This window comes from Vicia villosa, unplaced genomic scaffold (genome assembly GCF_029867415.1).
Source record: "Vicia villosa cultivar HV-30 ecotype Madison, WI unplaced genomic scaffold, Vvil1.0 ctg.001916F_1_1, whole genome shotgun sequence".
Taxonomy (NCBI): Eukaryota; Viridiplantae; Streptophyta; class Magnoliopsida; order Fabales; family Fabaceae; genus Vicia; species Vicia villosa.
The window spans coordinates 400,405-412,380 of record NW_026705775.1 but is presented as its reverse complement, the minus strand read 5'-3'; the positions used below and the strand labels follow the sequence as shown (position 1 = coordinate 412,380).

Below are 11,976 nucleotides of genomic sequence, written 5' to 3'. Positions count from 1 at the left end.
AGAGTATGCATAAATCAGCGCTCAGAAGCTTTGACTCAGAAGGTTCAGCATGCAACATCAGAACATGGTCTGGCAAGACATCAGAAGATGGTCGAAGCAGAATCAGAACATGGGTCTATGAAAGCATCAGAAGAACATGAGATCAGAAGCACTGAAGTTCTGATGGTATCACGCTCAGAAGCACTTCAAGATCAGAAGATCAGAAGATGCTGTGCACCAAGTTGTTTGACTCTGATGATAATCAAACGTTGTATTTACAAACATCAGATCAGAAGAAAGTACAAGTGGCAGGCTACGCTGACTGACAAAAGGAACGTTAGAAGCTATTAAAGGCAACGTCAGTAGACACAGCGTGAACAAGGCTCGAGGTAGTTGACAAAAGCGTATAACATTAAATGCAAAGCTGTACGGAACACGCAAAGCATTTAATACATTCAACGGTCATCTTCTCAAACGCCTATATATATGAAGCTCTGATGAGAAGCAAGGTTAACGATTCTGAAGCAAAACAACTCATATTAACTTGCTGAAACGCTGTTCAATTAAAAGCTCAGAAACTTCATCTTCATCAAAGCTCACTACATTGCTGTTGTAATATCTTAGTGAGGTTAAGCTTAAACGTTAAGAGAAATATCACAGTTTGTGATTATAGCTTTTAAGAAGCATTGTAATACTCTTAGAAAGATTACATTAAGTTGTAAGTAACTAGAGTGATCGTGTTGATCAGAATACTCTAGGAAGTCTTAGCTTGTGTCTAAGCAGTTGTAATTAGAGTGATCACGTGGTGGTCAGGATACTCTAAGAAAGTCTTAGCTTGTGTCTAAGCAGTTGTTCCTGGAGTGATCAGGTTGTGATCAGGAAACTCTAGAAGACTTAGTCGTGGACTAAGTGGAAAACCATTGTAATCCGTGCGATTAGTGGATTAAATCCTCAGTTGAGGTAAATCATCTCTGCGGGGGTGGACTGGAGTAGTTTAGTTAACAACGAACCAGGATAAAAATAACTGTGCAAATTTATTTTTATCTGTCAAGTTTTTAAAGCTACACTTATTCAAACCCCCCCTTTCTAAGTGTTTTTCTATCCTTCAGTAACTTTGGGAGGAGTCTCATCACCAAGATAAAGTCGTTTTTCTCTCAAGACAAGGAAATTCTTCTAAAGTATGTGCATAAAGAAACAAATTTTGTGCAGATGTTTTAGGTAAGAATGACATAGATCTTCCAAAAAATCTGTGGATTTTTAATGTGTATCTACTCTTTATTAATCATCTTTTTAAGGGTGATTTGTTGGGAATCCTTGTTCCTTAGTTAATTCCAATGTAATCTCTTTTCATTTGGACTTTTGTCCTTTTAATAAAAAACATTTAAAGGATTAATTTAATTTATTATTTACATAAATGACTTAATTAAAAAATATTTTTAAAATATTTTATAAAATATAATAATATATCTTTTTTTATAAAAAACATATTAGGCATATATAACAATGTATTATATTATATTATAAAATTTAATAATAAATAAGATTTAAAACATTTTTATTACAAGATAGATGGTCTAAACTAAAAAAAAGGATTACATGTGGTGTAGAAACCCTCGACAAATCACTAACAAATAAATTAGATAAATCACGCAGACATTCGTTAAATACTTGACATTCATGATCATAATAAAAACTCTTTTTGCCAAAGTATTTGTACACCTTATATTTTCTCTGTAAACGTGAATGAAGTTAACCAAAATGTCATTCATTAACATCCTATTAATTTGTTGTGTTTCATCGAACTTCTTTCCATTGATCTTATCAATCACCAATTTATTCCGGAGAATAAATGTTTATTTAAAAATTAAAATTGTAACAACTAAGTAGAAAACGAATCGTTAATTGATATTAGGGATGAGAATAAGCCAGATCGATCTACAAGGATATATATATATATATATATATATATATATATATATATATATATATATATATATATGAAAGAAGACTAAATAGGCTTATTAATTAATATTGATTAATTGAAAACATAATGAGAAATAAGCTTTCAGGTTAGAGTAGAATTTTAAGAAGATTTGACCAAACCAAAAAAAAAAATGGATTTTAAAAAATGTCAGACCAAACCAAAAAAAGATTCTATAATAGGCTAAACGTAGGCCTTATAAAGCCTAATATATTTAAGAAACTCCTATTACACTCCTTGTGTTCTTAGGCACTAAGTGTGCTTCCAAAATTACCCATCTGCTTTCGAATGTGCATCTCCAAAAACATATTTTTTTTACTCAACTTTAATTTGTTCCGTAGATGCATCTATGAAACATTTTTTTAATCGAATTATTTTAAAAATTTGCCTAACGTTTACACGTAGATATAGCTTTAGAAAAATCTAAATTTGGTAAAAAAAAAGTGCTTCCTCATGTATATCTCCGAAAGTGGTAGCATAAATAAAAATTTGTGAGGTAGTTAATAGTACCAATGATGGATTGAGATATTATTATATATTTTCACCCATATATTAATATGTTTATTTTATTAAAAAAACACTATTTATAAAAACTTATGTTTGTTTCATGGATCGAACTGACTAACCCCAGTCTCATAAAATTTAAATTCAACCACTGCACTACATTTTTGAGTGATGACCCTTAGCGAAAAGTATAAATAGATACTTTGCCTTCAAAAGTATAAAAGCCAAGACCTAAAATTTGAGACCTATTTTCTTTTGAGAAACCGCCTACTTTCTCCTCCACTGGCGTTCGAAACTCATCTCATCGCCGTCGTGCTACAGTAAGCCAGCCCTTCCTGCATTGCACGCGGCCGCCGGTTGCAGGTTGTTGTGGCGGCTAAGTTGCCAAATTACAGTTCGTTTCTTCTAACTAGGGTTTACACTCTCTTCTTTCTCTTGTTCTCATGGCTTTGGACAAGGAAAAGCTTCAAGAAGAATCAGTAATCCGTCGCTTCTACCAGATTATTCTTAGTTGGAATTACGTTACTCTTCTGAAACATAAACACAATGCAAAAACTAAGCCTCCCAAACTCATGAAGGTGAAGGACAGATACAAAGATGTTGACGATTATATTTCTACCTACGAGCCACTCATTTTCGAAGAAGCTAAAGCTCAAATCACCCAAGGGAAAGAGGACGAAGAAGACGGTACTACTTTTCTTCTTCTACTGCATACTATTTTAACCCTAGGTGAAGATTTTTTTTGATTTTGTTGATTGCAGGTGTTGATTGGATGTTTGGGGTGGTAAAGAGTTACACTGAGTCAGATGAATTTCATTTTCTAGAAATTCCTTGTGAATTGGAAGAGGGAGAATCAATTTCACAGAATGATCTCTTACTGATTTCAAATGAAAAGGTACTAGTGGTTTTTGGACTTTGCATGTTCTTCTATCATGCACATATGTACTGGATTTTGCACTCAAACTGACATTTTTTTCTGCATTTTATCGGTCAATGATAAATACTTGGAAGTATGTGGGTGACACAAATACGCACGCATTTGCTTTGGTGGAAAACGTGCGGAGATATTCTGAAGCAAAACTTCTTCGAGTCAGACTCTATCTAGCTGGAGAATTCCCACGTTATAATACAAAAAATATGAGAACTTCCCCAAGGCTGGAAAAAATGCAGTCTTATATATGTGAGACAGAGAGGCAATTGCATTTTTTAAAGGTAACTTGCTTTAAGTATTATATTTGTACTCTCTCAGGATTTATAAAATATTCGATTGTTTCTCAATTGGTACTGTCGTAAGTTCTTGTTGAGGCATGTGGTATGCTCTGACCTAGGAAATGTGGTAGCACCTGTCCTTCCCCCCCTGAAATATTGTCAGAATAAGTTTAGCATTAGCATTTTTCAAGTGTTTGTGTTAAGAACATTAAATTAGAGATGGTTTGAACATCAATTTTCCTCAACCTAATACCCTCAATTTACAAGCCATTAAAAGGGATGATATCAGTTTTCCTCTATCGAGCCACTTGGGTCATGGTCTGCTCCAGATGTCCACCCTGGACGTTAATGGAGTGTGTTTAGAGTCCCACATTAGATGTGTTTTCTTATTAGAAAATAATCTTATGATTTTGCAGATGTGCAATTTATCTACCATTGCTCGCGAGTATGTGGCTATACAAACTATAAGCATTCTCCCTTTCAAGGATTTAATATTAAATGCCGCTGGAGAGGATTTTGGTACAGATACTGAGGGATGGAAAATCCCATCAGCTTTGAAGGAATATGTGGAAGGTAGTTTCAATCAATATCAACGTCAGGCTATAACAGTAAGTTTTTTACTCTAGAAGTTGAATGCATTAAATAAAACGTGTAATTATCCATTTGTTTTTTATTTGTATTTTTCAAAGCAATGCAAGGCTGTTCCGATGTGTCATTGTTAGTGACTTTATATTGTTTGGAAACAATAAATGGGAGTGCCTGGAGATTAATTAAAATAGCATATTGTCAAGTTGGGATATGAGATTTAATTAACGGATGTTATGCTTAAAACATTGATATATAACTTCACGTGCATTAACGAGAATAAATAATCATAGTCTTATATTATTCCTTTTGAAATTTTGCCTATACTTTCAACATGTTTCTTGTCACCTGTTTTCTTTCTTCTGTAAATGTTCAAAATTTCGGTGGCACTTGTCACTTTAAAAGGCATTGACTTGCTTGCAGTGTAGATTTCTTATAAAAGCTCATGTACCATTTTGTTTATTCCACAGTAACTTTTTTATTTTCATGTTGCAGGCTGGTCTATCATCAAAAGCCTTTGTCCTGATACAGGTTTGTCTCTGTGTGTACCTTGTTTCTGTAGTGAAATTCTTTTAATATTTTTGCATGATAATTGTAAGGCTTCTGTCTTCATTTATCAAAGTCACTCTTTTCAAGAAGCTAATAATTGAATCAAACCAACTCATTTTAGGGGCCTCCGGGTACTGGAAAGACTCAGACCATACTTGGGATTCTAAGTACCATTTTACATGCAACTCCAACAAGAGTACATTCCAAGTAAGTATAATATCTATATATTTCTTTAGTCTTTTACTACTAATAATTATGCTTCTGGCTTCTATTGTTATCTTGTCTTGAGCTAGATGTTATCTTAAGAGAATTTCTAGTAGAGGAGAACTTTTGAAGCAGTTTCTCCTCTATAAAGCATGCCTTATGTATCTTTGCCTTATATTTATTTATGTTGTATATTTATTCTATTTACTTTTAGGAGTGGGACCTACGAGCTAAAGCATGGGCTGCAATTACCTATAGAGGAGAAGTAAGTTTAGCTTTGACAATATCTGCACTTTATTTACTCAAGAAAACTTAGCTTTCATGGATTTTGGTTTTCTCATGTGATTTTATTTCTGAATGCATTGCTCTTTTTATTTTCATTTTGAGACATTTTAAAAACAATTTGTATTCTATGGATGATACTATCAAATTGCCCTTCTATTTTCATTCTTGGTTTCCTGTCGTTTCTTGTGTTATACATGTCAGCTTTGTGGCTGTACTATCTTCCAGCCATTTATTTACATAATAAACTATTTTATGTAAATATCAACACCTATATTTTATCTTTCAAAAGGTTTTCTTACAGTTTTTCTACTGTATTTTCTCTTGGCAGACGTAGACATTGGAAATTGGCATCTCCATGGTTACATAGCGTTAATCCAAGGGACAGTCTGATGCCAAAAGACGGCGATGATGGTTTTTTCCCAACTACTGGAAATGAATTAGTAAGTAGTTTTCATCAGTTAAGTTTCTTGGTTTTACAGAATAATGTCTAATTTTCACGAATTTGATCAGAAACCTGAAGCTATTACTTCAACTCGTAAGTATCGCGTAAGAGTTCTAGTCTGTGCCCCATCAAATTCTGCTCTTGATGAGATTGTGTTGCGGGTTCTCAGTGGAGGTATGAAATGTCACTTGCCTTTCTTGTTATCTTTTTATATGAAGCAACAATAGCCACACATAAGTTCAGCTTCTTCTCACATAGTATCTTGTTTTATGTCAATGTTTTCATTAAGTGGAAAATGTTATTCTTTTATCGTGCCTTCACTTGCATGAGTTGGCAATGCTACTGTTCAAATAGCACCTAGTATTCGACAGTTAGTCAACTGAAAGTAATTCTACATTGAAATGTAATGCCGAACGTTCTGAGACTTGCACAAAAGAAATGATGATATATTTTAAAAAGCAAAGACAAGAATGCATTTTGATGTTAATTAATTATGCTGTGATAGAGGCAGACTGGACAGAACTTGCAATTCTAATTTTCTTCATTTGTTATTTTTGCTTTTTTTGTCAGTTTCTTGTATATGCATATTTATTATGGTTATATATTTAGTTTTCAATTATTATTCATGGATGTTCGTAGGTATCCACGATGAAAATGACCGAGCTTATTGCCCGAAAATTGTTAGGATTGGTCTCAAAGCACACCATTCTATCAAGGCTGTTTCCCTGGACGAACTTGTAAGTTGATGAATCAGATTAGACCAAATATATCTTAAATTAGCTATGTCAGTACTGTCATTATTATTTAGTCTTCCGCATCACTACTTTTTAAAAATGTTATGATACCATGGCCATTCATGAAGGAAGCTTAACTATTAAATCAAGAAGCACTTCTAGATAATCTTAGATTTAAATGTTAGATGAAAAGGTGAATGCTCTCTCAGATTTCGGATCACATTCCCTTTACCATTTTACATTTCTTCTTCATCTTAGGAGCATGTCTCCATCCAATGTCTTACAAATGTAATTAAGGGCCAAACTTTGATATTTAAAATTTGACTTGCAGGTGAAAAAAAAACGCGCTAGTGCCAACAAATCACCCACTGATAAGCAGAGTAATGCTTCTGCAGGAAGCAATGAAGACAGTATCAGGACTGCAATTTTGGATGAGGCTACAATTGTATGTTTTTAAAAGTTTAAGTCGAATTCAAAAGATACTGATAGAAGAAATGTGATTTTCTCATTATTTTCTTTGATCTTGGCAGGTCTTCTCCACCCTCAGCTTTAGTGGTTCACATCTTTTCACTAAACTAAGTCGGAACTTTGATGTAGTTATTATAGATGAAGCCGCACAAGCTGTAAGAGTGAAATCTTCTTCAGTTTAATTGTTGAATCACCTGTTAGATTGTTTTGAAAATAAATTAACTTGACAAAGTTTGGGCTAAAGAAGTTCCTTCATATATCCTAGAAATGTTGCGTGGCTATCATAGGAAGATCATAAGAGGCTTCTCCTTAACTACAATTAAACTGACGCAAGACTCCTGATGAATGACACCATGTTGAATAAAAAGATAAACAAAGAAAATGATAGGACATAATACACTTGCTTGTTTACGGCTCCTAGTTATTTTGTTGAGTTGTTTTGTTAACGTGTTACGATCAGTAATGAGTAAATTAGTTACTGTAAATATGAAAGGATAACCAATGTTGCCTATTCTTTTGATTTACTTTATCTTTTTACATGACAAGTTACTTCTAAACAGGTGGAACCTGCAACTCTTGTTCCCTTGGCCAATCAGTGCAAAAAAGTTTTTCTGGTATTTTCAATTGCTCCTTTCATTATAGAACTCTGCACTATTTTATGTATTGTAATATTTAAGTTGCAGTTATGTCTAAAATATGCCCAGTTTTTCATGTTTGTTATCTAATTATTTATGCAGTACAAAATTCAAAGGAAGAAATACCTTTTGACAACATTTCTAAAGAAAGTGAATTATTATTCTTCATAACCCTTGATCTAAAAGGAGTGAAGTAGTATATAGAAAAGAAATTCATGTTCACTAATTGTTTAAACAAGGCCTGCCAAATGGAAATATTATTATGCAACAATTATAACTGAACATTGTAAATTAACTCTCTGAAAATCATTTCGGGCAAATGTTCTTACCACTGTTACTTTTTCTTGCTACTTTCTAAGGTTGGTGATCCAGCTCAACTTCCAGCAACTGTAATTTCGGACATTGCCAAAAATCATGGGTAAGCAGTTAATGCCGGGGGTAGTTGTATTGATTTGATACATTAGCCCAATCTTTTCTAAAGACCGTAATTTGGTGTCTTTTATGTTTCATGAACTTAAGATATGGCACAAGCTTATTTGAAAGACTGAAGCAGGCTGGTTATCCCATTAAAATGCTGAAGACACAATATCGAATGCATCCTGAGGTTGGTACTCACGTTTAGCAAACTCCTGCAAAATTGTTTTGTTAGTATAGCCTTGATCCTGGAATAAATATAACAAACAATTATTCTTGTCCTCTGGGCAGACTATATTGCAACAACTAATCTGCAGTGTTCTAAAACCTTGATCCTGAAGATACTGTTAATCTGCATGCCTAAATATGCATCATAAAACTTAGATTTATGATACATATTTTAGATACAGTATACTATTAACCTAAAATGATCTGTTATCTTACTGTGGGCATCCATTCCTTCACCCCTTCTCTCATTTTAGATACAGTACACTATAACCTAAAATGATTTGTTGTCTTATTGCGGGCATCCAGTTTAATTACAGTAAGAGGACTAGACAGCCTTCAAGTAGAAAGTTGAAGTTTCTTAAACCGTAAGGCCTAATGGGCATAGATTCAGATGAAGAATGCCGACACTATGCCATAGCCTAGAATCGTCAAATTTTCTGGTCATAGTAGCCTACTTGGCGACATAGGAAAGTAAGTGAAAATGTAGGTTGTTGTTTTAAGGTTGTGTTCATGTCAAGGATAAGTGTGGTGCCTTGATGGATTTAAGTTTTTATTTGGGCAAAAGAAGTTTCTCAGCGATAGCTTGGTGAAAAGAGGGACCTAGAGAAATATTCAAGGCCTCACATCTAGTGTTCCTTCGGTATTTTACTAGGATTTGATTTCAGTACATAATCAAGCAAACAGTTACCTGTATAATTGAGTTCCATTGAATTGCATCAATGGGAATGATAGGGATTATACCAATCTCATTAAGACTAGGGATATTGAGTATCTAAAATTTAATCTTTTATAATTTTTCTTTAGATCTTGTCTATCTCTATATTGCTATATTCTATAACTTACTTTCATCTTCGTTCTGTGTTTTCTCTATCTATTAAAATTTCCTGACACTTCCTATGGGTTTTTTGTTATATTATGATCAAACAGATAAGAAGCTTTCCCTCTGAGGAGTTTTATGAAAACTCATTGGAAGATGGGGATGGCGTCAAATTACAGACAGTACGTGACTGGCACGAGTACCGCTGCTTTGGCCCATTCTCCTTCTTTGACATACACGAGGGAGAAGAAACTAGGCCAACTGGGAGTGGTTCATGGATAAATGTTGCGGAAGTTGATTTTGTCCTACTCTTGTATCAAAAATTGGTAACACTTTATCCGGGGCTCAAGTCAGGCAACCAAGTTGCAATTATATCACCCTATAGTCAACAAGTCAAGCTCTTCCAACAACGTTTTGAAGAGACTTTTGGTGTGTCAGCAGAGAAAGTAGTGGATATATGTACTGTTGACGGTTGCCAGGTAAACTTGCATTATGGTTGAATCAGATGGAATCTACGCTGTTAAATCGTGTAATCTATGATCTTTGAAACGTTTATGCGATTATGCTTATGAATGAATTTAAATCATCAGTGTTTGAAGCGTGATTTAAGGCTTTAATTATCTAACTTCTGAGCTATGCTTACGGATTTAAATTTACACATGTGATTTACGGTTTTATTTATAGTAGTAATTCTTTTTTATATATATATATATATATATATATATATATATATATATATATGTATGTATGTATATATATATATATATATATATATATATATATATATATATATATATATATATATATATATATGGGATGTATCAAGTAGGAGGAATTTTTAAATAAGAGATAAGAGCATTGAATCCTAACTATTGAATTAATCAAGAGAGAGAAATTAAATTATTAATTAAAATATTAATAATTTCTCTCTCTTGATTAATCTAATGGTTAGCATTGAATGCTCTTATCTCTTATTTAAAAACCCTCCTACTTGAAACATTCCCTATATATATATATATATATATATATATATATATATATATATATATATATATATATATATATATATATATATATTTAGTATGAATTTTAGTACTATAATATTTAGTATGAATTAAACGAGAGTGCGAATAGTCCTAAATTTTGTAATTTCAATTGGAAGTCTTGATATTGTTTATGCATCAATAAGTTACATGATTCATGGTGGTGTCTATTATGCTCTTGAACTGCTGAATTGAATGGATAGACTGCAATTGCATTAGCTGAGCTTGTCAGATCCGTATCTAAGGATTTTCTTAGAAAGGGCCCGTGTGAATCAATCCCCTCAAATTAATATACTACTCCTATTTGCGTTATGCATGCTTTTTGTTTCCACTATATCGACATCTGCAGACTGAAGATGATTGGGGATAGTGGAGCCAACTGGTATTATTCCTATAATAATGTCAACAAGAAAACAAATATCCAACCTTTCACATAAAAGAAACTACACAAGTCTAGAGCCATTCATATGAACCACTTTTTTCATTGTTCCACTACACAATAAATGGACCTTTCATAGTAAGATTATATTATAAAAACTTAGGAAGTTGTAGGAATTAGTTGTGGCTAATTGAATTTCTGTATTTATAATATTGATTTCATCTCAAATAGTTGTCACTTAAAGGATTGCAATAACTTGGGCTTCTTCCCTCTCTAATATGCTTCTTACAATTACATGGCTGACTCATTAAATTTGGGACTAAATTGTACTCATTTCTTTTCAGGGACGTGAAAAGGACGTCGCCATATTTTCATGTGTCAGAGCAAGCGAAGATAGAGGTATAGGGTTTCTGGAAGACATCCGACGAATGAATGTTGGGATCACTAGAGCGAAGTCTGCAGTGTTGGTACTGTATCAATCTGGGGGCTAACATGATTCTTTCAACAAATTCATTTGTTATCTTAGCCATGACACGGGATGCATTTTTGTTGTTTTATTGTAGGTGGTCGGGTCTGGCTCTACATTGAGGAGGAGTGTACAATGGAACAAGCTTGTGGAAAGTGCCGAGAAAAGGAACTGTTTATTCAAAGTAAATTTTCTGAAAAGTCATTTACGTGTCTTACAATATGCTAATTGCTAACAGCAATACAGTAAAATTCAATGCGTTAAAATTTTAATTGACCAAATCTGATCAAAATCCGAATGCTTTATTACTCTTTTAACTTGAAACTAAGATTTTGATTTTTAGCCTCTACACATGATTTTTAACTTCAAATTTCTCACTCAATTTTTAGCCTCTGCTCATGATTTTTAACCTCAAATTTCTCCTTCAAGTTATTTTTACTTGGATATATTAAAGTATGAAAGACTTTATATTCAATTTTTTTTCAATCAAAATCAATTTTCAACATAGAAACCAAGCAAACAATGACTTAACAATTTCCTTATGCAGGTGTCTAAACCATATCCCTCATTCTTAAGTGATGGAAATCTTGCATCCATGAAAGCAAGGATGGATAAACCACCTTCGGCAACAGATGTTGTAAACAATGATCTGCCAACTGACACCTATGCACAACAGATTGATCAAGGGCAACCTGAGGACAATGATTATGGAGATGGTGATGCTGACATGGGTTATGGAGGTGATGACGATTAGGATTAGTAGTTTTAGATATTTGAATTTTGTATAGATGAGCAGAAAGATTATGTTTATGAAATTTACTAGGACCAAGGTAGATTGTAAACTGGATTAGACTCCAATCAATAATAGTAACATGTCGCATTTAATTCATAAAAGAAAAAGAAAACTTGTTCTCATTCATGACCATTTGACTCCAATCAATGATAGTAACATCACATTTGGTTTTCAACATGTTTACTTTAACTCTAGTTTTGGGGATGAAAAGGCCACTGAACAGATCGGGTATAAAATGTTTTGTTATTACAATGTTTTTTT

The 11,976-nt window shown here is 33.2% G+C and overlaps 1 protein-coding gene across 1 annotated transcript; it reads left to right on the top strand.

The window, feature by feature from the left end:
- Positions 1 to 2,699: 2,699 nt before the first annotated feature.
- Positions 2,700 to 11,841, top strand: LOC131637098 (probable helicase MAGATAMA 3). The gene is made up of 19 exons (XM_058907680.1): positions 2,700 to 3,151; positions 3,226 to 3,359; positions 3,476 to 3,676; positions 4,090 to 4,281; positions 4,754 to 4,789; positions 4,929 to 5,014; positions 5,226 to 5,276; positions 5,625 to 5,736; positions 5,807 to 5,912; positions 6,378 to 6,475; positions 6,804 to 6,917; positions 7,003 to 7,095; positions 7,501 to 7,554; positions 7,935 to 7,993; positions 8,095 to 8,179; positions 9,145 to 9,513; positions 10,801 to 10,923; positions 11,020 to 11,106; positions 11,470 to 11,841. The coding sequence occupies exons 1-19, from the start codon at positions 2,908 to 2,910 to the stop codon at positions 11,674 to 11,676; spliced, it is 2,451 nt and encodes an 816-aa protein (XP_058763663.1). The 5' UTR covers positions 2,700 to 2,907; the 3' UTR covers positions 11,677 to 11,841.
- The last annotated feature ends 135 nt before the right edge of the window (positions 11,842 to 11,976 follow it).

Coding starts and splice junctions, on each gene's coding strand:
- LOC131637098 (XM_058907680.1), top strand. CDS start 2,908: ATGGCTTTGGACAAGGAAAAGCTTCAAGAAGAATCAGTAATCCGTCGC. Junction 4,790..4,928: donor AAGCCTTTGTCCTGATACAG/GTTTGTCTCTGT, acceptor AACTCATTTTAG/GGGCCTCCGGGTACTGGAAA. Junction 8,180..9,144: donor AATATCGAATGCATCCTGAG/GTTGGTACTCAC, acceptor ATGATCAAACAG/ATAAGAAGCTTTCCCTCTGA.